The sequence below is a fragment of the Entelurus aequoreus genome, linkage group LG08 (assembly GCF_033978785.1).
Source record: "Entelurus aequoreus isolate RoL-2023_Sb linkage group LG08, RoL_Eaeq_v1.1, whole genome shotgun sequence".
Taxonomy (NCBI): domain Eukaryota; kingdom Metazoa; phylum Chordata; class Actinopteri; order Syngnathiformes; family Syngnathidae; genus Entelurus; species Entelurus aequoreus.
The window spans coordinates 39,468,609-39,495,959 of NC_084738.1; the positions used below are offsets into that span (position 1 = coordinate 39,468,609).

General features: G+C 41.9%; 1 protein-coding gene across 5 annotated transcripts in view; it reads left to right on the forward strand.

The window, feature by feature from the left end:
- dnah9 (dynein, axonemal, heavy chain 9) overlaps nucleotides 1-27,351 on the forward strand; it is a 426,092-nt gene that overhangs the window by 355,913 nt on the left and 42,828 nt on the right. For all 5 annotated transcript variants that reach the window (XM_062056457.1, XM_062056460.1, XM_062056461.1 and 2 more), the window contains 3 exons: nucleotides 4,621-4,848; nucleotides 21,536-21,727; nucleotides 21,984-22,175. In XM_062056457.1, coding sequence (XP_061912441.1) covers nucleotides 4,621-4,848; nucleotides 21,536-21,727; nucleotides 21,984-22,175 — 612 coding nt within the window. The remainder of the gene's footprint in view (nucleotides 1-4,620; nucleotides 4,849-21,535; nucleotides 21,728-21,983; nucleotides 22,176-27,351) is intronic.

Consider the following 27,351-nt stretch of genomic DNA (forward strand, 5'->3'; position numbering starts at 1 on the left):
GTTAAAAGGTCTTAAAAAGTGTCTTGTGATCATAACAGTATTGTTTGGGTTCAGTTTTAAATCTCACAATTGTAGTCACTGAGTTACTGTACATGGCGTGTGTATAAGAAATCAACACATTAAGTAGAACATTATGCAAATAATCCATATAGATAACAGACCATATATCCATATTGCCTGAATTAATTATTTTCTCCAAATGTTGGCATGAGATAAACTGGAGTATGATTGTTGTCTTATTTGTATTTGACTTTATTAGATGCATATATATTCATGTTTGGTGCAGCCGGACCAGAGAAAAACAATGGTAAATGGGTTATACTTGTATAGCGCTTTTCTGCCTTCAAGGTACTCAAAGCGCTTTGACACTATTTCCACATTCAACCATTCATACACACATTCACACACTGATGGTGGGAGCTGCAATGTACAGAGACATCCTGGATGAAAACCAACATGATTGCGCTTAGGTGGTGCTGCTAAGAGGAATGTGCAAAAATGAATGGGTGAAACTGCTCAAAAATAGGTGTGCCAGCCATGTGTAATTGCTGGCTAAGGTGCATCAACCAAGTATTGAGCAATCGTTGTAAAATGTGTGTACATGTGAATTTTAATATTTTTATTATATTAAATGTACAAAATAAAAAAAATGGGGTTTTGTCTGTACGATTTTAAGGACAAAACTGAATTCATTCACTTTTGGAATATAACAAAATGTGAAAAAAGTGAAGGGCTGTGGATACTTTGTTGATGCACTGTAACTTTACAAATGTCGTTTTTATAAAGATTGAACCATTTTGGTCCCAGTATTGGTCCCTAGGGTATCCCGCAACATTTATTTTGTGTTGTAGACATTTATTAAATAAGATATTATGATTAATTGTGTCAAAGGCTTTTTAGATCCATAAACACTGCAGCTGCACACTGTTTACAGTCTATTGCATCTGTAATCTCTTCCTCTTCCATTATTTTGATTAATGCCATTGATGTTGAAATGTGGGCTCTGTGTCCGTATTGGTTCTCCACAAATTTGTCCAATCTGTTGTTAAATGGTTTCAGTAAGTTTAGAAAAATGCGGAAGTAAAGAAACAGGTACTGTATATAGTTTGTAAACTGGTGTAAGACGTTTACTCAAGCTCAGACATAGGGAAGCTATATACGACCCATTAAGATTTTGGAATCACATTTTTTTTTTTATACGATTGTATTTACGGCGTGGCGAAGTTGGGAGAGTGGCCGTGCCAGCAATCTGAGGGTTACTGGTTCAATCCCGACCTTCTACCATCCTAGTTACGTCCGTTATGTCCTTAAAGGCCTACTGAAATGAATTGTTTTTATTTAAACAGGGATAGCAGATCCATTCTATGTGTCATACTTGATCATTTCGCAATATTGCCATATTTTTGCTGAAAGGATTTAGTAGAGAACATCGACGATGAAGTTCACAACTTTTGGTCGCTGATAAAAAAAGCCTTGCCTGTACCGGAAGTAGCGTGACGTCGCAGGTTGAAGGGCTCCTCACATTTCCCCATTGTTTACACCAGCAGCGAGAGCAATTCCAACCGAGAAAGTGACGATTACCCCATTAATTTGAGCGAGGATGAAAGATTCGTGGATGAGGAACGTGAGAGTGAAGGACTAGAGTGCAGTGCAGGACGTATCTTTTTTCGCTCTGACCGTAACTCAGGTAAAAGGGCTCATTGGATTCCACACTTTCTCCTTTTTCTATTGTGGATCACGGATTTGTTTTTTAAACCACCTCGGATACTATATCCTCTTGAAAATGAGAGTCGAGAACGCGAAATGGACATTCACAGTGACTTTTACCTCCACGACAATACATCAGTGAAGCACTTTAGCTACGGAGCTAACGTGATAGCATCGTGCTTAAATGCAGATAGAAACAAAAGAAACAAGCCCCTGACTGGAAGGATAGACAGAAGATCAACAATTCTACTATCAGGAGACACCGAACCAAACACTGAACCTGTAACTACACGGTTAATGCTGTGCCGCCTGTCGAAGCCTAGCAATGCTGTTGCTAATGACGCCATTGAAGCTAACTTAGCTACGGGACCTCGTCAGAGCTATGATAAAAACATTAGCGCTCCACCTACGCCAGCCCTCATCTGCTCATCAACACCCGTGCTCACCTGCGTTCCAGCGATCGACGGCGCGACGAAGGACTTCACCCGATCAGCGATGCGGTTGGCGGCTAGCGTCGGATAGCGCGTCTGCTATCCTCAAAGTCCTCCTGGTTGTGTTACTGCAGCCAGCCGCTAATACACAGATCCCGCCTACAGCTTTCTTCTTTGCAGTCTCCATTGTTCATTAAACAAATTGCAAAAGATTCACCAACACAGATGTCCAGAATACTGTGGAATTTTGCGATGAAAACAGAGCTGTTTGTATTGAGATACAATGTGTCCGAATACTTCCGTTTCAACCATCGACGTCACGCCCAAACGTCATCATACATAGACGCTTTCAACTGGAAGTTTCGCGGGAAATTTAAAATTGCACTTTATAAGTTAACCCGGCTGTATTGGCATGTGTTGCAATGTTAAGATTTCATCATTGATATATAAACTATCAGACTGCGTGGTCGGTAGTAGTGGGTTTCAGTAGGCCTATAAACAAGACACTTCACCCTTGCTCCTGATTGGTCCTGGTTAGCGCCGTGCATGGCAGCTCCCGCCATCAGTGTGTGAACGTGTGAATGTGTGTGTGTGAATGTGGAAATAGTGTCAAAGCGCTTTGAGTTCCTTAAAAAGGTAGAAATAGCGCTATACAAGTTCAACCCAATTTAACACTGAAGCCTTTGCCGGCAACAGGATTTGCAATGCAATTTTGAAACGGACATACTGCAATTCTTAAACCATTCAACTAATCAAAAGAATTCCAATGATTTCTGTAGCCATTTTGGTAATCATTCGATACAAAGCAGAGTAATTTGATTAGCAATGACAGTGAGCCTGTGCGATGGAGAGAGGCGGAGAAGCAAGCTTTATCTGACAAGGTTATGCAGAAAAGAGTTACTTTATCAGATATTTGAGTGTTTCTTACCGTAGATTTTTGTTTTTCTCCTTGTTTTTGGTTGCAATTTTGTTTCATCGTAAACATGTCAAGGAGGTCCATACACAGCTGATTCAAGGATGGGGAGATCATTTAGATCCCAGGAAATAAGTTAAAAAACCTAAAAAAAAAATACAATGCACAGTTCCCATATGTTTTAATGTTTTATAGCCTATTTCATAGTTCAAATTGTAAATCCTATCCCGATCACAGTCCTAATCCCACTTATTTGAAGAATGGTCAAATTTAATTTGTTTTTGTGAGTTGGTCTGTTGCGTACCCAGGTATACTGTAACACTTAAATTATGCAGTAATGCAAAATAACTGCCACCTGTATCAACACAGTCCATGAGTCTAAAATGTGCCCACGCCCAGACCTTTTTTTTTTTTTTTTTTTTTTTTTTTTTAAATATTGCTTAAAAAAACTGACATTCCTCTTTCTGCTAACCTCAGTCATCATAAGGAGGATTACATATGAAGAGCAAATGGAAATGAGAAAGTAAAGAAGCTTATGAATTAATGACTGGAGTTATTAGTGCTGTAATTAGATTTAGGGAATGGGCAGTGCTGCATGGTTAAATTTGTTGGGCGGTAAGGCGGGCATGGCTGACTGCTTATCATTCACAGGATGTCCTGTAAGTGTCAGGACAGTTGAGATGGAAAATTGAGCTCATCCAAGCCTGTGTGATCGTACAAGTCAGCTCCGCTGCCCGTGTTGCACTCTTGAGATGAATTTGCAGAAAAGTCAGGCTGAAGTTTTACCCGCCAACCACTGCTTAATGTCAGCACCCTTGAAATGTGTTTCGAGTGCTGTGTACCATTTAATTTAGTGCCACGTCAAAGTCAGTGTGGACAGCAGGGAGTATGCACTCTTTTCTTTTTTAATTGTTCATTTTGCTCGTTGTCGTTGACATGGGCAGAAGAGCGCCATTCACACTAGCATGCAATTTAATTTTTAAATGAGGCAGATTTTTTTACATTTTACTTAATGACCTGCATCACAAACAAGTGCTGCCATATTGTAATCAAGGAAGCACTGTCATTGCAAAGGCAGCGGACACTTGCTCCTCAATTCCCTAGCGAGTCTTGCCAGCCATGTCCAGTCAACTTCGCCACCCTGGCTTAGCCCCGCTGGCGGCATCGATCATTCATCAGCTCTCGGAGGAGAATTTGCAATAATTTACTGTCGAGTGAGCAAACAATGTTTTTTCGACATGATGGATTATCAGTGTTTCTACAACAGTCAACTGTCCGTCCACAACCTCTCATTAAGTCTGGCAGACAGATCAAGTTTATTTAAAGCAGAACAAGATAAGAAGGAGTCTAATAATAAAGATAATTAATAACATTAATAAAAAAACTAATTAATTCATCACAAATACTCCATTGGAAACTGTGATTAATTTACAACTTAAATACATTGTCCTGATAATGATCGCAATCTAAGGACGAACAAAACTGTCACATCTTTTCTGGAATCTTGCAGCCCAAAATGGAAGTCAACCTTTGTTTTACTGGTTCTGATTACGACCTCTGTCCTTGCAGAATATCCATCTGGTTGCACGCTGGCTAAGCAAACTGGAAAAACTTCTCGAAAAGCGAGCAGAGGGAAGCCATGAGAACTTCCGGGTGTTTGTCAGCGCCGAGCCTTCATCCACTCCTGAGGGTCACATCATCCCACAGGGAATCTTAGAGAATTCTATCAAGATAACCAGCGAGCCACCAACAGGCATGCATGCCAACCTGCACAAGGCCCTGGACAACTTCAACCAGGTAAACCGTGCCGTGTGATTTACACCTAATTACAGGGGGCCTATGATGATTTTCCGCTTTTCTGACTTAAAATGAAGGACATTCATGTTAACAATTCCAAAGCATCAAATCATCCATCCATCCATCCATTTTCTACCGCCTGTCCCGTTCGGGGTCGCGGGGGGTGCTGGAGCCTATCTCAGCTGCATTCGGACGGTAGGCGGTGTACACCCTGGACAAGTCGCCACCTCATCACAGGGCCAACACAGATAGACAGACAACATTCACACTCACATTCACACACTAGTGCCAATTTAATGTTGCCAATCAACCTATCCCCAGGTGCATGTTTTTGGAGGTCGGAGGAATAATTATTAGGTTCATAAATTTGGGTGTGAGCTTGCATGCAGTTTTGGATGCCTCTGAATGTCGTGTTTTACAGTGTTTTTATACAAACCCCAAAACCAGTGAAGTTGGCATGTTGTGTAAATCGTAAATAAAAACAGAATACAATGATTTGCAAATCCTTTTCAACCTATATTCAATTTAATACACTGCAAAGACAAGATTCTTAATGTTCGAAAATGGTAAACTTTATTTTTTGCAAATATTAGCTCATTTGGAATTTGATGCCTGCAACATGTTTAAAAAAAGCTGGCACAAGTGGCAAAAAATACTGAGAAAGTTGAGGAATGCTTATCAAACACTTATTTGGAACATCCCACAGGTGAACAGGCTAATTGGGAAAAGGTGGGTGCCATGATTGGGTATAAAAGCAGCTTCCATGAAATGCTCAGTCATTCACAAACAAGGATGGGGCGAAGGCCACTACTCTGTGAACAAATGCGTGATCAAATTGTCCAACTGTTTGAAAACAACATTTCTCAACAAGCTATTGCAAGGAATTTAGGCATTTCACCATCTATGGTCCGTAATATCATCAAAAGATTCAGAGATTATGGAGAAATCACTGCACGTAGGCGATGATATTACGGACCTTCGATCCCTGTATCAAAAAGCGACATCAGTGTGTAAAGGATATCACCACATGGGATCAGGAACACTTCAGAAAACCACTGTCAGTAACTACAGTTTGTCGCTACATCTGTAAGTGCAAGTTAAAACTCTAGTATGCAAAGGGAAAGCCATTTATCATCAACACCCAGAAACACCGCCGGCTTCGCTGGGCCCGAGCTCATCTAAGATGGACTGATACAAAGTGGAAAAGTGTTCTTTGGTCTGACGAGTCCACATTTCAAGTTGTTTTTGGAAACTCTGGACGTTGTGTCCTCCGGAACAAAGAAGAAAAGAACCATCCGGATTGTTACAGGTGCAACGTTCAAAAGCCAGCATCTGTGATGGTATGGGGGTGTATTAGTGCCCAAGGCATGGGTAACTTCTGTGAAGGCGCCATTAATGCTGAAAGGTACATACAGGTTTGGGAGCAACATATGTTGCCATCCAAGCAACGTTATCATGGCTTGCTTATTTCAGCGAGACAATGCCAAGCCACGTGTTACATCAGCGTGGCTTCATATTAAAGAGTGCGGGTACTAGACTGGCCTGCCTGTAGTCCAGACCTGTCTCCTATTGAAAACGTGTGGCTCAATATGAAGCGTAAAATACCACAACAGAGACCCCAGACTGTTGAACAACGTAAGCTGTACATCAAGCAAGAATGGGAAATAATTCCACCTGAAAAGCTTCAAAAATTGGTCTCCTCAGTTCCCAAACGTTTACTGAGTGTTGTTAAAAGGAAAGGCCATGTAACACAGTGGTAAAAATGTCCCTGTGCCAACTTGTTTGCAATGTGTTGCTGCCATTAAATTCTAAGTTAATGATTATTTAAAAAAATAGTTTCTCAGTTCGAACATTAAATATCTTGTCTTTGCAGTCTATTCAATTGAATATAAGTTAAAAATGATTTGCAAATCAAACATGCACCTGGGGATAGGTTGATTGGCAACACTAAATTGGCCCTAGTGTGTGAATGTGAGTGTGAATGTTGTCTGTCTATCTGTGTAGGCGCTGCGATGAGGTGGCGACTTGTCCAGGGTGTACACCGCCTTCCGCCCGAAGCAGCTGAGATATGCTCCAACACCCCCCGCAACCTTGAACGGGACAAGCGGTAGAAAATTGATGGGTGGATGTATTCTTTTTTTATTTACAAATTACACAACGTGCCAACTTTACTGGTTTTGGGTTTTGTAAAAGTAGGCCATTTGTGTTGTCATAGATTGACTTATGTGGCCATCCTTGTATCCGCTGTTGGCCAGCCTCCTCCCCTGGTGGCTCATGTTGAGCATCTCCCTGCCTTCAAACATGTCAAGTCCACTCGATGCCAAAGAGCTCAATTTTAGTCTCATCGGATCACATTTCATTCTCCCAAGCCTTGTTTGAGTCATTCAGGTGTTCACTGTCACTCTTCAGACGAGCCTGTACATGTGTCTTCTTGAGGAAGGGGGACCCTGCGGGCACTGCAGGGTTTCAATGTGTTCTAGCAAAATGTGTTATTAATGCTTTCCCCTTGACATCATTAACCAGCTCCGCCACTGTGATTCAGGACTAGTTCAACTTCCCCATAATCCTTTCTTGCATGAAGTTGCAGAGCAAGGGTGATTGCCTGTTATCTTGTATTTATTACGTTTATGCACTATTTTATTAATAATGATCTCTTTCTCACCACCAAGTTTTTTGCTGATTTTCTTGTATTCCATTCCAGACTTGCGCAGGTCTGCAATTTTGCCTTGAAGTCTTTTCACAGTGCTTTGGTCTTGCAGATGTTTGAATGAAAGAGACTGTTTCTTTGTGTCGGTCTATTGTCCACATAATATTATCCTCATATGGAGGAAATAATTCTTGCTTGTTGGTTGGGATCAAATGCATATCATTCAAATTTACAAAATTAGGAGCAATAATTATTTCCCCCACAGTATGTATTTTGTTCTGAAAATTACCTCTCATTGACTATAATTAGTAGCTACCAAATTATCTATAAAATAAAATAAAATAAAATATCTATATTATTCTTAACTACCTTTAGTAAATTTTTTAGCTTTTTAGATAGTTTACTTGCCCACCTGAAACTTGTGTTCATTGCCATAATTCTGGTTTACTGTAGATTAAAATTTTTTTTCAAAAACATTAGTTTTTATGTTTATTTTTAACAGGACTATTTGAGATATTTTTATTTTCTGTATTTCATATTCTGGTGAACTTCACTGCCTGTCTTTAACATATTTACTTGTTTTCTAAGACTGGCAGGTGAGACAGCACATGCCCGTTTTCATTCCAGTTTTGCCCTCAAGGTGCCAATTTGCCAAAATGAGGCCCTGAGCAGATGGTCAGTTCACACTGTTTGTAACAGTTGAGACTTGTGGAGGACAGATGTGAATGTGGCACATGCGACCAGTAAACAACTGAAGTCACTTTCACACTTTCTGTTTTGTATTTGAGAATATCCAACCTTTTGTTGAGTGAAGCTTGCGTCTTTTGCTTTAAATACATGTTCATCTTGCGCTGTCACATTGCACACAATTTAACTTTAATATCACATACATTACACGGGTGACATTTTGCACCTGTAATTTAGTTTCTATTGTTATGAACCTGCACCCTTTGAAATACCGAGTGCACTGCACTTTTTCATTATTCATTTTGTATGTCTTTTCATTACTTAGCTTCTTACTCTGTGTCCATATTCATGATCTTTACTTAGTTGCTGATGTTGCAGCAAGGGGCAACATGCGTGTAAGCCCTGCTTTATGTAGTGCAATAAGGTCCACTGCGGTAGTAAGCTTTTTTTTGTCCTATTCAGCTACTCAGGCAAATCATATTGTTAATGTAGATGCCAATATTTGCATCTCTTTTGTAAAGATTTACTTTACAAAAGAGAAGTGTGGGATACTTCTCCTGTTGCCTTTGTATTTGACTTTATTTAATGGATTTATTTTATGTTTGGTAAAGCCGGACCATAGCAGGAGGGGATAGAAAGAAGGGGGAAAAGAAAGACAGAGCGGGATAGTGCAGGGACAAGAGAGGGATAGGACAGAGGGACAACAACAACTGAACAACATCAGCAAATACAGTATGTACAAAGATGATACAAAAAGTGATAGCAAAGAAGCAGTTAGTGAAGTAAATATTAATAACACAGAAATGACAATGAACAATATTACACTACAAATGGAGCAATAAAAATACCAATAGAAATAACACTATTGATAATGAATAACAATAAGTATCTCTATTATCAACTATACAATTGTTTCAAATGCAACAATACATGTATGTAATGATAGCTTGAATTACAAAAGAAAACTGATAAATAGGGGAGGAAAGAGAAGCGAACTGTATTAACCTTGTAGATTGTTACCCAGTTTCCCTTAGGGGAACAACGTTAATATACACTACCGTTCAAAAGTTTGGGGTCACCCAGACAATTTTGTGGAATAGCCTTCATTTCTAAGAACAAGAATAGACTGTCGAGTTTCAGATGAAAGTTCTCTTTTTCTGGCCATTTTGAGCGTTTAATTGACCCCACAAATGTGATGCTCCAGAAACTCAATCTGCTCAAAGGAAGGTCAGTTTTGTAACTTCTGTAACGAGCTAAACTGTTTTAAGATGTGTGAACATGATTGTACAAGGGTTATCTAATCATCAATAAGCCTTCTGAGCCAATGAGCAAACACTTTGTACCATTAGAACACTGGAGTGATAGTTTCTGGAAATGGGCCTCTATACACCTATGTAGATATTGCACCAAAAACCAGACATTTGCAGCTAGAATAGTCATTTACCACATTAGCAATGTATAGAGTGTATTTCTTTAAAGTTAAGACTAGTTTAAAGTTATCTTCATTGAAAAGTACAGTGCTTTTCCTTCAAAAATAAGGACATTTCAATGTGACCCCAAACTTTTGAACGGTAGTGTATGTTTGATGAAACGTGATTATATGCATGAGTGTATGTATGCATATGTACTTGTATATGTACAGTATGTGTATATGTATGTTTGTACAGTGAATGTGTGTGTATATGTATGTACTGTATTTGGGTATGTATGTGGGAGCGTAGGGACCTATGTATGTGGGTAAGTACCAATGTGTGCGCGTATGTACTGTATGTATGAAGGAATATACATATGTGTGTATATGCACTATATTGCCAAAAGTATTTGGCCACACATCCAAATGATCAGAATCAGGTGTCCTAATCACTTGGCCCGGCCATAGGTGTATAAAATCAAGCACTTAGGCATAGAGACTGTTTCTACAATAATTTGTCAAAGAATGGGCCGCTCTCAGGAGCTCAGTGATTTGGAACTGTCATAGGATGCCACCTGTGCAAGAAATCCAGTCGTAAAATTTCCTCGCTCCTAAATATTCCAATGATGGACAAGTCTGGGTTTGGAGGTTGCCAGGAGAACGGTACATTTCGGACTGTATTGTGCAGAGTGGGAAATATGGTGGAGGAGGAATTATGGTGTGGGATTGTTTTTCAGGAGTTGGGCTTGGACTCGGTGAAATTAACTTTGAATGTTCCAGGATACAAAAACATTTTGGACAGTTCCATGCTCCCAACCTTGTGGGAACAGTTTGGAGCGGGCCCCTTCCCCTTCCAACATGACTGTGCACCAGCGCACAAAGCAAGGTCCATAAAGACATGGATGACAGAGTCTGGTGTGGATTACCTTGACTGGCTTGCACAGAGTCCTGACCTGAACCCAATAGAACACTTTTGGGATGAATTAGAACGGAGACTGAGAGCCAGGCCTTCTCGACCAACATCAGTGTGTGACCTCACCAATGCACTTTTGGGAGAATGGTCGAAAATTCCTATAAACACAGCCTTCCCAGAAGAGTTGAAGCTATAATAGCTGCAAAAGGTGGACCCACATCATATTGAACCCTATGGGTTAGGAATGGGATGGCACCTCAAGTTCATATGTGAGTCAAGACAGGTGGCCAAATACTTTTGGCAATATAGTGTATGTAAGTATAATTGTATATATGTGAGTATGTATGTGAATTTGTATGTACAATATATTTGTCTCCCGGTGTGCGGGAGCCAAAGTACGGCCCCAGCTACCCAAAGAGCCCAACCCAAAACAGCAGGTGCTGTGCCCAGGAACAAGGGAGGGTAGTAAGCTTGACAGAATATTCTGGTCATGTGTGCTCAGTAAAAGATCATCAATTCCCCCCTAACTCACTGTAATAGTCCACCCACATGGCTAAAGCCACTACTAAGCCAGAGAAATTACAATTTCTCTCTCTTTGACCTTTTCACTGGGCGGTGTGTGCAGCCGCACTGCCAATTCTCGTTTCCAGAAACCACAAACATGCACTAAAATAATACATTTCGGATGATTAATAAGCAGTATTTGTAATACCTTTTTGCTGAAACTAATCACCTTCCTTGATCTGTCATATCTGTAGGCATTTTCTGCATGCTGATGTCAATCGTGTACCTCTGTTAATTCCCAGGTATAGAAGGGTGTTTTTGTCCATGCATGTGTGTTGTGGTGTGTTGTGATGGGTCTGTCTCTCTTGATTATTGACTGTGTGTTGTTTTTCTTGAGTCTACAGGTCATGAATAGGGAGGCTTTGCATCTCATTCAGCTGTGTTGATCAGAGCAGTACCGTGCAGAATGTTAAATAAAAAACTGCACAAGCGCATGCGTGTATTCCAAGTCTGTGTACACTGTACTTGTGTGCAGGCATGCGTATCGTGGGAGTCAGATCCCCAGGGCACTGCCGCAGTGGCCCTTACTCTCTCCATAGCATGCTGCTGGAAAAAATACAATCCGTCCCCCTTGGTCCCATCGGGGGTTATTGGCATGTTTATTTAAAACTCTCTTCCTGCTGAAGATTACAATGCTATTCATGTTTTTTTTTTCATAAGCGTGTCTAGAATAATGATCCCAGGAGACAGATGGAGGCTGGAAACACCTGACAAGTTGCGACAATTTAAAGGCAATTTCATTGTCTGGCTTTTTGTCATTAAGTCTGTTAGTGGTTCGCACTAGCTGTTGGCGTCACAAAATGAAATAGGCCACTTGACTGACCGCCTCAACTTAATTACTTTCACCGATAGAATACATGTCACGTTGCACAAAGTCTCTTTACAATTTAAAAAACGTATTACAAAAGCGATTGATAAGATTTTTTCTATGTATAGCACATAGTGGTGGAATATTTTAAAACCAATTTGAGAGGATGAAACCGTTTTAGTGATGATGCAACATTTTGTGTTTCGGGAAACTGAACAAACATCATTTGAAAATCTGTGGTTCAAAAAAATCCCCATTTGACTTTGGAGCTCTACTGATATACTCCAAAAATGAATGTGTGGGGTGGGATTACTTTTGTGGCTATGACACATTGCCATTATTTACCTAAAAACTTACGTTTTGGTTTTTAAATACCAGACCCTCTCGAGAACTAGTTCCGTGCATGCGTATATTCTGATTGAATTGCATGTGTGTCCGTCATGTGTTCTGTGTACAGTGCGAGTGACTCAGGTGTTCAACTAATTACTATTGTTCAGCCTTTCTGGAAGGTGTACCTTTTAGTAGGGGTGTAACGGTACGCCGAAATCCCAGTTCGGTGAGTACCTCGGTCATGGCTCGTCTCATTTTGGGTACAGTAAGGCCAAAAAATGCAAAAAATGTTTTGTCTAAACAACTTCAATACATTTTTAAATATAATACAACAAACAGGCATGTAATTTTCTAGTAAATACAATTCACAAATAAATATTGGAAGAAAAAAAATTATAAAGTACAAAACAGTTTTGTGGGATCATGACAATTGTATGTTTGCTTCTGTTTTAGCGCTCCTTCCTCCCTGGTTTTCCACTTTCTGTTAACTTGATACACCTGTCCCTGTTTGCCAATCAGGATGCTTTGTATGCCAATCCTGTCCTCTTTCTTTGCTAAGTTCACACCTTAGCTGGTTATTGCTCTGCTTTTGTTGTTTTCCTTCTCCTGCCAACTGTGAAGCTTTTGTATTTTTCACCCGTGGAGGACTGCTCATCCCATGCCGGTGCTCTTTATTTTATGGTACCTAATTAAATAACCTTCTGATCTGCTCTCTGCCTTCTGTCTGCATCCTGGGGTCATGCCAACCGCAACCATGCATTTTCTTAACTAATATAATACACACGGTATAATATTTTACAACAAAAACATGTTCTCAGAGAAGACGATCAAATTTGACTATCAAGAAGAGGAAGTAAAAGTCATAACAAGGTTTCTGGAGGTCGGTGGTTCCCAATCTTGTTTTCTGCCATGCCTCCCCTTGGAACATAAGAATGGCTGTGGGCCCCATGGCACATAACCCCTATAAAAATGGGACCCATTACCTCCCTGCTTGACACTCAGCATCAAGGGTTGGAATTGGGGGTTAAATCACCAAAATGAGTTACGGCCACCGCTGCTGCTCACTGCTCCCCTCACTTCCCAGGGGGGTGGAACAAGGTGGTGGGTCAAATGCAGAGGGTAATTTCACCACACTTAGTGTGTGTGTGACTATCAGTGGTACTTTAACTTTAAGTTAATTACGTCCGGCAATCGCCACTCTCGTTCTATTGCGGCTTCGCCATGCAGCAAAATAGCGCAGAATTATACGAGAGCTCGCAAAGCTGCGCTTAAAAATTTGATAAAGTAAACACTGAAGTAATCACCGCGGAACGTCTCGAGCTTTGCCGTCCATCAATACCCACAGGCGGGCCTTTCTGTGACGGCACTGACTTGACTTGACTGGTGAAAAAGGCGACAGTTTTGCTTTGCAGTAGAACGACTTTTATCTTTTTGTAGCAAGCAACAACACAACAGTAGCATCGTCCCTGGCGAGCGATGTAGACACACACAAGTCCCACGATGGAAACAAGCCTTTTGGCTTTTTGTGCCATCCATTTGCCTTTTTAAAGCATTACATGGATTCAATTATTTAACATGTCAATAAACTTCTCAATCAATCAATCAATCAAACCAAGCCCCTGCCTTCACGGCCTCCGTATCAGCTGGCATTTGACACAAGACCTAAGGCCGGGCCGATTATACAATATCAATATATTTCGTAATAGACACTTACTCGGAAGAAACCGGAAATTATGAAGCAAGATTTCTTTCATAAAGTCACTCGCGCTTTGTTGAAGCCTGCAAACGGGAAACAAGAAGTGCCACTGAGCAATGGGAGGGACACACTAACAGCCAATCACGTAACAGTATCAACTACCCAGAGTCCCAGACCGTAGTCGAGGAGCGCAGGAGAGACGTTCCCTCCAGGACCAATGTGTTCGTCGGGGGTAGTAACACCCTTCACATTACCTGACAGTGGGTCCGCTAAGTTCCGCTTTCAGGTCGGAGTGACGAGGCTGCCGACTCGTAACAATTTGGTCACTTTATTCTTATTTCTGCAAGACACAGCTGGACACATTCGACATGTCACCATTCGCCACACACACTCTCTTCTCTTTGGCTGTCCATCGATTACGATGATGACGTTGCTCCAGTAATGGGTTATTGAGGGGGGTTTCGTATATGCCATTGCATGTGGCTGTGCAGGCCAATGCGCGACCCACATGGTTTGCCACATGTGGGGCAGATGTAGTCCACGCTTGAAAGGGGGGCCCCTGCAGCGCGCTGATGTCGCTGTAAACCTTGTTGTTTTCTCCTCTCAGTGGTCTGCTCCTGGAGATGAGCAATGCCGGCGTGACTGCATTTGCGCCAGGTGTGGCGATCAGCAGCCAAGACTTCCAGTGCGGAAGGCTGGATAGCACAGCGCTTCAGGAGGGTTTTTATGTGGTCCTTGTAGCGTTTCCGCTGACCCCCAGGAGACCTACAGCCTTCCCGGAGTTGGCCGTAGAGGATCTGTCGGGGGAGCCTCTGGGCGGGCATGCGGATTACATGCCCCACCCAGCGCAGATGTCTTTGCGCAAGGAACACTTGGATGCTGGGTGTTTGGGTCCGGTCATAAATATCCACATGTGGGACTCTGTCCTCACAGGTCAGAGCCAGGATCCGTTGCAGGCAGCGGATGTGGTATCTCTCCAGGATTCTGACGTGCCTTTGGTAAGCGGTCCAGGCTTCCGAGCCGTATAGCAGTGTGGACAGACAAACTGCTTTGTAAACAGCTGCTTTGGTGGAAAGTATCAGGTTTCTGTTCAGGAAGACCCTGGTTTTGAGCCTACCAAAGGCAGCAGACGCTAAACCAACACGGACCTGGATGTCATTATCGATGTTACAGGTGGGGGACAGGACACTTCCGAGGTAGGTGAAATGTGGAACGATGGTGAGCTGCTGACCATCAATGTTGAAGACAGGCACTTCTGACTGGTGGGTAGAGTGTTGCGCAATGATCTGTGTTTTTGAAATGTTGACCTTGAGTCCTAGGGCACTGTATGTGGATGAGACCACGTTAAGTGCACGTTGTAGAGATTCTGGCGTGTGGGCAAGCAGAGCACAATTGTCAGCATACTGAAGTTCTAGGATCTGTTGTTTTGTAATTTTAGTGAAGGCCTGGAGGCGCCGGATGTTGAAGAGACTGCCGTCCAGCCCGAACTGTATGTGGATGCCATCTGTGGTTCCCAGAGCTTTGTGTGTGAGGAGGGTGACTGCTGAGAGAAAGAGGTTGAATATGACAGGGGCTAGGACACATCCCTGCCTGACCCCGACTTTCACATTAAAAGAGGGGGATTGCTGGCCTCTAATGCGGACACAGGCTCGCATTCCATCGTGTAGTTGTCTCAGGATGTTGAGGAACTTTGGCGGAATCCCCAGCCTTCCCAGTAAGTCCCAGAGGAGATTCCGGTTTACAGTGTCAAATGCCTTGGACAGGTCGATGAAGGCGATGTACAGATCCTGGTGGTGTTCCCGGCACTTTTCTTGTACCTGCCTGGCTACAAAGATCATGTCAGTAGTACTGCGATCTCTTCTGAATCCACACTGTGATTCAGGCAGGATGTTCTCAGAGATGTGAGTAACTAAACGAGAGAGCATGACCCGGGCAAGAACTTTCCCAGCAACCGAGAGCAGGGAAATTCCTCTGCTGTTTCCACAGTCGGCTTTATCACCTTTCCTCTTAAAGATGGTTATTATAACAGCATCTTTCCATTCCTTGGGGATGGCTTCAGAGGACCAGATGGAATCAATCAATTGGTGAAGCCGGCGGGTGAGGAGATAGCCACCAAACTTCAGCACCTCAGCTGGGATACCGTCAGGGCCTGGGCTTTTGTTGTTTTTTAGGCTCTTAATGGCTTTTAGGACCTCAGCAAATGTAGGCGGGGAGTCCAGGTGGTCGACAGGGGGAGTGGTTGGGAAATTGGTGAAAATGTCCTGGTCAGAGGGATTTTCGGAGTTAAGGAGAGTGTTGAAATGTTCAGCCCATCTATTTAGGCTCTGGGGTGTGTCCTTATAGAGGGTGACTCCGTCTGCCGATCTGACTGGGGTTATGTTTTTTCTCTGTGGACCATATATGGATTTGACGGCATCATAAAATCCATGGGAATTGTTTGTGTCAGCATAAAGTTGGATATCGCTGGCTTTCTTGATCCACCAGTCATTTTCCATGGCTCTGAGGGTACGCTGGACTTCGGCTCTTATGGAGGAGAGTCGAGTCTTTAGTGTGATGGATTGTGGGTTGGCCAGGTAAGCAGCATGGGCTTTGTGTTTTGCCTGGAGAAGTTTATGGATATCCGGTGCACTGTTGTCAAACCAGTCCTGATGTTTACGCCTGGTGTACCCAAGGGACTCCTCTGCTGCCTGATGGATGGCAGTTCTTAGGGAGTTCCAGCAGGTGTTGATGTCAGGGTCCAGGTGGGTATCAGGGATTGCAGACAAATGTTGTGCAAGCTGTGCTCTGAGCTAGTCTACAGAGTGCTTGGATTTGAGTGCTACACAGTTGAGTCTCTTGTTTCGTGATGTTTTCTTCAGTTGGGGGCGGACTTCCATCAGAAATTTGGCTCTGATCATTCGATGGTCAGTCCAGCAGTCCGCTCCACGCATCGCTCTGGAGATTAGGACCTCCTTCCTGTCTCTACGACGGGTGATAATATAGTCGAGGAGGTGCCAATGTTTGGAGCGAGGATGTTGCCAGGAGGTCTTGAATTTATCCTTGAGCTGGAACAGGGTGTTGGAGATGATCAACTGATGTTCAGAGCAGAGTGTAAGGAGGCGAAGCCCATTATCATTAAGCCTACCAACCCCGTGCTGACCAAGTGTTCCGGTCCAGAGCCCACTGTCAGAGCCCACCCTCGCGTTAAAATCCCCGAGGTGTATGAGCTTGTCGGTGGGAGGCGTTTCCTCAATGGCGGAGTTTAGTGAGGCATAGAATGTGTCCTTGCTCTCGAGGTCTGCATCCAGGGTTAGGGCGTAGGCGCTGATAAGGGTGACTTGGCGATTTTTGGTGAGTGGTACATGCCACGTCATGAGCCTTTCGCTTATACCCACTGGAGACTCTGGGATATTGTGAAGAAGGCTTGTCCTGGCGGAAAAACCCACTCCATGTAGACGACAGGAGCCTTCTGGATGACCCTTCCAGAAGAAAGTGTAGCCTTCTCCCGCCTCCGTAATTGAGTCTTCCCCATGTAAGCGGGTTTCGCTCAGGGCGGCTATGTCAATGCCGTATCGGTTTAGTTCATGCGCAACGAGTGCTGTTCTTCGCTGCGGGCGGCAGGAGAGATCACGCGCATCCAAAAGTGTGCGGACGTTCCATGACGCTATTGTGAAGGGAATTTTGTTTCTCTTGTACGATTGTTTTCGACCGCATAAAGGGATGGCCCGGCAGCTGCGGTAGGCTGCCCGGGCGATGAGGAACAGACCATTTTTAGGCCACCTTTTCTAGGCCCTTCCCATTTCAGGGTGAGCAGAGCGGTGCTGCTCAGTCACGTGCGAAGCTGCCGGGGAGGCATGCTGTTCCATCCCATGCCACAGCGACCTTCACTCGTACGCCGCCTACGTGCAGGGTTGGGCTAGGTACTGCCAGTCACATCCTTGACCTGTACCAGCCACCCTTCCCCATCGCCGCAGGACTTGAGGGCGGGGAGGTTGGGGGTAGTGCTGAGGAGGAGCAAAACACCTGCGCAGTGAATTGATTTAAGTGGTGGTAGAAGTGCGCAGTCTCTACCCGCACTGTTTTGTCTTGGCCCCATGTGGTGTCCTCCAGTGGCATGAAAAGCTCATGACGACCTTCTGCCGCATGGTGTTGCAGCGGACTGCCAGAGCACCGGTCTGTTGGTGACTGCCTAATGCGGGTCCTCGCCACAGATTTTTCGTTAGGGGTTTTCTCCCGTAGCCTATAACCAAGTGGTTAGCCAGTAGGCACTGGTCAATGAGGCAGAGACTTTTGAGGCGGTCTCTGCAAGCTATTTTAACCCATAGCTGCCACACACACACACACACACACACACACACACACACACACACACACACACACACACACACACACACACACACACACACACACACACACACACACACACACACACACACAAAACTCTAATTTTCCTGAGGGAACTCTCCTGAAATAATCAATTAAGTACTATCTATCTATCTATCTATCTATCTATCTATCTATCTATCTATCTATCTATCTATCTATCTATCTATCTATCTATCTATCTATCTCATAACAATAGTGTGGTTGCTCCGTCTTTCTGTCTTGCTGTGGATTCTCTGCATGGAGTGAGAAGATAATATGTAATATCTTTATATATCAACTCAATAACAAAAACCTGTCTTTAGTTTTGTTGTTTTTAATGCAGACGCGCGGTAACATCCTGACACTTTTAATGTGTCCGTTTAACGAGTAGCTTCCCAAACTACTATGTGTAGTGCTCAATAGCTTATACACTACTGCTATCTAGTGTCTCAAACCTGCAACTACCTTCAAATCTACTTTAATTATCTTATTAACTATTATCCTAACTGGCTACTAGACACTTTCTCACCTGGTCAATAGCACCCTTGGTAAGTTGGAAATGGTTTTACTGTATTTATTGGCAGGCTTAAATAAGTCATAAAAAGTATCAATAAATATCAATATCGATCAATATAAGAAACGTATAATGTGATATAGTTTTCGGCCATATCGCGTAACCCTAACAGGACCCCATATGCGCACATAGCTGCCTGGGATATGCCTTTATAAGATTCTTTAATTTTGGACCTCCAGAATCAGCATTTGAGTTAACAAGGCGAAATTACGTCTAAAAACCTTTGGCAAATTGACTTCATGTCCAGCCGCGCCCATTTTGACGTTTAAAAATGTAAAATTGATTGAGTTTAGTTTATTTACGAGTTAGAATGCATAAAAAAAGATTGTGATAAGGATTGTGAATGATAGACAAGCTTCCATAAAAAGTGTACCGTATTTTTCGGACTATAAGTTGCAGTTATTTTCATAGTTTGGCCGGGGGTGCGACTTATACTCAGGAGTGACTTATGTGTGAAATTATTAACACATTACCGTAAAATATCAAATAATATTATTTAGCTCATTCACGTAAGAGACTAGACGTATAAGATTTCATGGGATTTAGCGATTAGGAGTGACAGATTGTTTGGTAAACTTATAGCATGTTCTACAGTATATGTTATAGTTATTTGAATGACTCTTACCATAATATGTTACGTTAACATACCAGGCACGTTCTCAGTTGGTTATTTATGCGTCATATAACGTACACTTATTCAGCCTGTTGTTCACTATTCTTTATTTATTTTAAATTGCCTTTCAAATGTCTATTCTTGAAGTTGGGTTTTATCAAAGAAATTTCCCCCAAAAATGCGACTTATACTCCAGTGCGACTTATATATGTTTTTTTCCTTCTTTATTATGCATTTTCGGCCGGTGTGACTTATACTCCGGAGCGACTTATACTCCAAAAAATACGGTAGTTCCTCATCAAGTAATAACACTGGAGGACAAAGCTAAACATGGTACACTCAGGGAGCAAGCGGGAGCAGGCATGCTAATAGCTAAGCTAACTGCTAAGCTAACTGCTAAGCTAGTTTTAAACAACACCGACAAATAAGTGCTTAGTCAACTTAAAGACGTCAAGCTGTAACCCTGTACTTTTTTAAATAACTACAAAAGTACACTTCATTCATTAACGGTGTTACAAAATAGATCAGTTAGAATAATACATAATGTTGGATATAGAGAACATTCAAAGCCTTTATTTATTAAATCGAAAATACTGAAATTCCACGACACAGTGAATTTGCAAACAGCTAAAACTATACACAAAGCAAACTATAACCTGCTACCCAAGAATGTACAACAATTCGTCTCAACAAAAGAGGAGAAATAAAATCTTAGAGAAAAAATGTAATTTAAAACATTTGTACGCACGTACAACACTTAAGACCTTCAGTATATCAGTATGTGGAATTAAATTATAGATTGGATTAAGCAAAGAAATCAAACAATGTAGTAATATGATCCAATTCAAGAAACTCTTCAAAATTGTTTACAAAGTACAAAAATGAAGAACCATGATAAACATTCTGAATTTATCTCATCCATCCATTCATTTTCAAGATTATTTTACTCATCTCACCATATGAAATATAACTTACTTCACCAATTATTATTTATTTATTTATTTTTATTGTTATTACTTATGGAGTATATCGTGAATAAATTGAGAACAGGAAGTGAACAAAAGTTTTAGCAACTGTTATGTAAAGAAAAGGGGTAGGATTAAATAAGCTCTGCTTCTTCCTACTCCTTTTCGAACATGTTGAAAAGAGAAACTGGAAATTGTGATGTATCATGTTGTATACTTGCATGTTCGAAATAAACTCAAACTCAACTGTTGCAGGGAAAGTAAGCAGTTAGAAACAGGAAATGAAAAAGTAGATTAATAACAGAAAGAGAGGATAATATAACAACTGTTAGTGTATCAGCATTGTCAGTACACAGCATGTAAGAGGGCGGATTGAAATATAAATTGATGGTGTCGATACCAGAGGTAAAATCAGTATTTAATCGACACACAAGAAAATAAATGTATTTTTTCAATAGTTTGGTTGTAGTTTTTGTTATTCTTTACCAACTCAGGAAATAATTCCTTGGGCACAGAGACTTTGGGGCCGAAAAACAAAATATTTAAATTTGTAATAGCTTTTGTTTAGTTATTGTGTATGTTTGATTTTGTTTTGCTCAAACAATTTTGTATGTAATAAACGGGAATAAGGAACTACTGTAGTTTAAATATTGTGCTGATATTGTTGTACTGTCTAAAAATAAATGAATGGAAAAATCAATATCAATCATCAAATAGTCCACTATTTAGAGACAGCCCCAGTTATATTCATAACATCTCATTAACATTGAATTAGTTTTATTTTTAAAGTATGTCAAGGGCCTTCAATTTGGACACATTGTTTCACCGGAAAGGCTGAGTCTTTCCAAACAGGAGATTTTGACGGAGAAGGGTTGTCAAGCTCTGGCTTATCCTTGGCACATTTGCTTGCCATTACTTTTGGTCGCCATAAGCTGAGCTGCACTCTATTTGTTGAGTTGACACGAGGCAATATTCACTTTCTGCCCCTCATTTTAATGTATACCGTTTGCAAAATATGCCTCTACCATCACAAACACATGAACCTGATTAGATCCTTATATTTGACTAATTTGTACCTCTAATGCACTAATGTCATCCATAAAGTAAGTGACAACATTTGATGTTTTCATTTCAGGACACACTGGAAATGTGTGCTCGGGAGAATGAGTTTAAGAGTATTCTTTTCGCTCTGTGCTACTTCCATGCTGTGGTAGCAGAGAGGAGGAAGTTTGGTCCTCAAGGCTGGAACCGATCGTACCCTTTTAACACCGGAGACCTCACAATATCTGTTAGTGTCCTCTACAACTACCTGGAGGCGACTCCCAAGGTAGGTTTGCATTAGTGCACAACTGTCATCAATTGGGGACGGCGTGGCTCGGTTGGTAGAGCGCCCAGGGTTCTTGGTTCGATCCCCTGCTTCCGCCATCCTATTCACGTCCGTTGTGTCCTTGAGCAAGACACTTCACCCTTACTCCTCATGGGTCGTGGTTAGGTCCTTGCATGGCAGCTCCCGCCATCAGTGTGTGAATGTGGAAATAGTGGCAACGTAAAAGTAAAGAGAGTTATCCCCCCTTGACTCCCAGGTTCCCTATGATGATTTGCGTTACCTCTTTGGAGAGATCATGTATGGAGGTCACATCACAGACGACTGGGACCGCCGTCTGTGTTCAACCTACCTGGAGGAGTTCATCAAGCCTGAGATGTTGGAAGGGGAGCTATTACTTGCACCTGGCTTCCCTTTGCCCGGAAACATGGACTATAATGGCTATCACCAGGTAAATTAAGTCAGCATGTTATTTTCTCAACTGAAGTCAACTAAACCCGTGGGGAAATTGCATCAGTGCTTCCCTGGGTATTCTTGGTCCTTCACAGGTAGATGTATGGACACCAGCAACCTCCAGCAAACTAACGATGACTGAGAATTGCTGGAATTGAATTGTTAATCACATCCTTTTACAAATGAGCGTGCCAAATTAATAGCAATAAAACTCACCGTAGGGTCGCAGTATCTTCACAAATTGTAGTTTTCTAAATATTAATCAGAAGTGGAGTTAACAAACTTTTAAAACTTTGAATGCGAACAAACAAAGATCTCCAAATGATGCATGAACTGTGTGTGTGTGTGTGTGTCCGTTTGCGTGTGCGTGTGTGTTAAGATCTCAATGCATTCGGATTTAGTGTTGGAATAACTGATCCCAGTATGCCTCAGGGTAAACAGCACATTAAAGACAGCAATTCACTGCAGAACAATTTACTCAAAGAAACTCCACTAATCAATACTTTCACATTAACGACTTGTCAAAAGATGTTCTTATTGAACGCATCACTTATGACAAGTTGTTCCCCTCTTGTATTGCTACTGTAAATATGAATATTTCTCAGTATGATCAGGGAAAAAAACACAGGGGGCCTGATTTACTAAGATCCAAATACCACACGATAAACAGCATGTGCAATGAGGATTTTGGGTGTACTATAGGAGTCATCACCACGGTGATACTTCTCTACTGCACATTCATGTTATAACCCTCCTCCCTGCGGCGTTTTGTTATGTTTTCTAATATGCAGAAAACATGTACCACTTTTTATGGGAATTTTAGAAGCAGTCCAAAGTGCATTTTCAACAGAACCCCCTTTTATTCAACGTCCATTGGAGAGAGGCTGCACTTACTTGTGCTGAAGACGCAAACAAATGCATACTTAACCCTTGTATTATGTTGAAAAAAAATGACATTGATTATGTTGCGGGTCATTTTGACCCGTACTGTGTAAATGCACTCAAAACAGTCAAGAAAACAGGTTAAACCAATAACAACTTTATTTTAGGTTATATAAACATTTAGAAAAGTGACATACAATACATTTTTAATTCCAACACTATATTTAAGAAATACTTTAACTTCAATTTTAAATAGGTTTTTATCATATAAGAAATATTTTAATAATATATATCCGAAAGGGACAAGTGGTGGTAAATAGATGGATGGATGCTCTATATGTGAAAAAAATTAATGTCATTTAAAAAAAATACTAAAGGACACCAAAACACATCATTTGAATTTGTTTTTAAGTCCTCCGGCACTTATAAAACTATATAAAATAGACGAAATGTCAATTTTTTTTTTTTTATCAGACCTTCCAAAATGTTGACTAACACACGTAGGAGGGTGTATTCTTGTCTGTCCATCGTGTGTCTGTGCAGCACGAGCACTGATCCTGCAGTCGTGTGTGGAACTGTCAGTTTGCATGTTTGCATGTCCTTCTGACACGTGCTCAATAAAACGCAAAATAGTGCTCCCAAAACGGTGATGAGTGTTGATAAATTACGTTGCGCATGCTAAATAATTATATTTGCATTTTCTCCTCCCAGTATTGTCGTCGTTTTCATGATGCGCGTATATTTTGTGTAAATGGATTGCACGCCTTATTCTGCTCACTCCAGAGACAATCCACTTTGCACACGTTTAGTACATCAGCTTAGCGTGTGCTTACAAGTTTGCAGGTGTTTAAGTACATGCAAACTTTTAGTAAACCAGACCCAGGGTGTTCCTAAAGTCCAGACATATAATATGCAAATATTGTACTAAAAGGTTTAATTTAATCATTAAATAATAAGTAAAATAATAATTTTAAAACTTTTTTTTTTTTATATAATTTTTTGTGTCTGTCACTAAGCATTAAAAATGATGGGCTGTTCACAGTTGAAGTTTCCTATATTCCTGTTATTCCTTGTAAGGGAATTATGTAAAAATGAAATATGGATACAAACAAGCAAGTAAACAACAATTAATGGCCAATACATTCACATCTTAATTCAATGAAATGCAACCAACACTTTAGCCTGAATTAACAAGAGGAAACACTTTCTGCTCACATTTTAAACAATCAAGCAAATGTCAATAAAAGCACATTAACCAGTATTTTAACAGTAGATTTACCTGCTAAATAAAGTTACCCCGACCCGGTTATACAGTATCTGTTCTCCGCCCTGACCTCGCCAACTACGGACAGCGTCTCAGGTGTGCGGCAGTATGTACACTACCGTTCAAAAGTCTGGGGTCACCCAAACAATTTTGTGGAATAGCCTTAATTTCTAAGAACAAGAATAGACTGTCGAGTTTCAGATGAAAGTTCTCTTTTTCTGGCCATTTTGAGCGTTTAATTGACCCCACAAATGTGATGCTCCAGAAACTCAATCTGCTCAAAGGAAGGTCAGTTTTGTAGCTTCTGTCACAAGCTAAACTGTTTTCAGATGTGTGAACATGATTGCACAAGGGTTTTCTAATCATCAATTAGCCTTCTGAGCCAATGAGCAAACACATTGTACCATTAGAACACTGGAGTGATAGTTGCTGGAAATGGGCCTCTATACACCTATGTAGATATTGCACCAAAAAACAGACATTTGCAGCTAGAATAGTCATTTCCCACATTAGCAATGTATAGAGTGTATTTCTTTAAAGTTAAGACTAGTTGAAAGTTATCTTCATTGAAAAGTACAGTGCTTTTCCTTAAAAAATAAGCACATTTCAATGTGACCCTAAACTTTTGAACGGTAGTGTATGTCTCTCATCCCTGTTGATGGTGTTGGCCCCTCATTTACTAATTTCCATAACCTCTTCTATTCATTCATTTCTCATCAAATGACTTGTCCTAGTGTTCCGGGAGTCGCTGCGTCGCAATAACTGGCACCGCTGTCACTTCCGTTGTGTCGGCTGCGTCTTCTATGGTTTTAGACGCTTTCTTAACAAGCGGTAACAAACTCAGGGAGTCAAAGCACACATTATGCAAGAGTTGTTGTTAGCAACAAATCAATCAATCAATCAATCAATCAATGTTTATTTATATAGCCCTAAATCACAAGTGTCTCAAAGGGCTGTACAAGCCACAACGACATCCTCTGTACAGAGCCCACATACGGGCAAGGAAAACTCACCCCTGTGGGACGTCAATGTGAATGACTATGAGAAACCTCGGAGAGGACCGCATATGTGGGTAACCCCCCCCCCCCCCCCCTCTAGGGGAGACCGAAAGCAATGGATGTCGAGTGGGTCTGACATAATATTGTGAAAGTCCAACACATCAGCGAAAGTCCAGTCCATGATGGGGCCAGCAGGAACCATCCCGAGCGGAGACGGGTCAGCAGCGTAGAGATGTCCCCATCCGATGAACAGGCTAGCGGTCTACCCCGGAGCAGAGTAGAAAAGAAAAGAAAAGAAACTGCAGATCAACTGGTCTAAAAAGGGAGTCTATTTAAAGGCTAGAGTATACAAATGAGTTTTAAGATGAGACTTAAATGCTTCTACTGAGGTAGCATCTCTAACTTTTACCGGGAGGGCATTCCATAATATTGGAGCCCGAATAGAAAACGCTCTGTAGCCCGCAGACTTTTTTTGGGCTCTGGGAATCACTAATAAGCCGGAGTTCTTTGAACGCAGATTTCTTGCCGGGACATATGGTACAATACAATCGGCAAGATAGGCAGGAGCTTGACCGTGTAGTATTTTATACGTAAGTAGTAAAACCTTAAAGTCGCATCTTAGGTGCACAGGAAGCCAGTGCAAGTGAGCCAGTATAGGCGTAATATGATCAAACTTTCTTGTTTTTGTCAAAAGTCTAGCAGCCGCATTTTGTACCATCTGTAATCTTTTAATGCTAGACATAGGGAGGCCCGAAAATAAAACGTTACAGTAATCGAGACGAGATGTAACGAACGCATGGATAATGATCTCAGCATCGTTTGTGGACAAAATGGAACGCATTTTAGCGATATTACGGGGATGAAAGAAGGCCGTTTTAGTAACACTCTTAATGTGTGACTCAAACGAGAGAGTTGGGTCGAAGATAATACCTAGATTCTTTACCGAGTCGCCTTGTTTAATTGTTTGGTTGTCAAATGTTAAGGTGGTATTATTAAATAGATGCCGGTGTTGAGCAGGACCGATAATCAGCATTTCCGTTTTCTTAGCGTTGAGTTGCAAAAAGTTAGCGGACATCCATTGTTTAATTTAATTAAGACACGCCTCCAGCTGACTACAATCCGGCGTGTTGGTCAGCTTTAGGGGCATGTTGTCAAGACTTGGTCTGTGGCGTGGTTTGTTCTCCCGTGGTGCAAAGGAATTGGACCAAACGTGGCGTGCAGGTGAGGACATGTTTAATATATTAACTCAAAAAAGGCTCAAAAGGGGATAAACAAAAAGCGCTCACAGCGGAGGGAAAAAAACTTGACTATGAAAACAAAAGGCGCGCACAATGGCGGAAGTACAAAACTAGACTATGAAAACAAAACACTAGCACAAAGGCAAAAAACTATGAACAATAACAAAACTTACTTGACATGACAAGAGGGGCAAAAGGAAGAGCAGCATGGATCATGAGGGTGAACAGAGTGATGTCGCCAGGCCGACTGCCTGGCAACAATGGCCTTAAATACTGGTGACATGATTAGTGAAAACGTGAGACAGGTGCGTGACATGAGGATGTGAAACAGGTGCGTGACAAGACAGGTGAAAACTAATGGGTGACCATGGAAACCAAACCAAACAAGGAAGTGCAACCAGGAACTAAAAAAAGAGCCCAAAACCCAAGCAAAACAAAAACATGATTAACACAGACATGACAGAGCCCCGCCCTTACGGACATATCCCAGATGTCCCAACACAAAAAAATGAACAAGAGTCATGGGGGGGCGGGAGGGGGACATGGCGGTGGGTCGCCAGGCCAAGTGGCCCCGAATCCACCGAGGCATAGTCATGTGGCGGCGGCGAGTGGAACGCCGCCGCCACAGGCGAAGTGGGCGACCCGGGAAGGGCCACATCCGTGGCAGACGATGACGTGGGCGCACTTGGCGTGGCGGACGACCAGGCAGCGGCCATATCCGTGGCCGACGAGAAGACAGGTGCGGCGTCGTCGTCATGGCAGGCGTAGAAGCAGCAGATGAAGCAGGCGGCG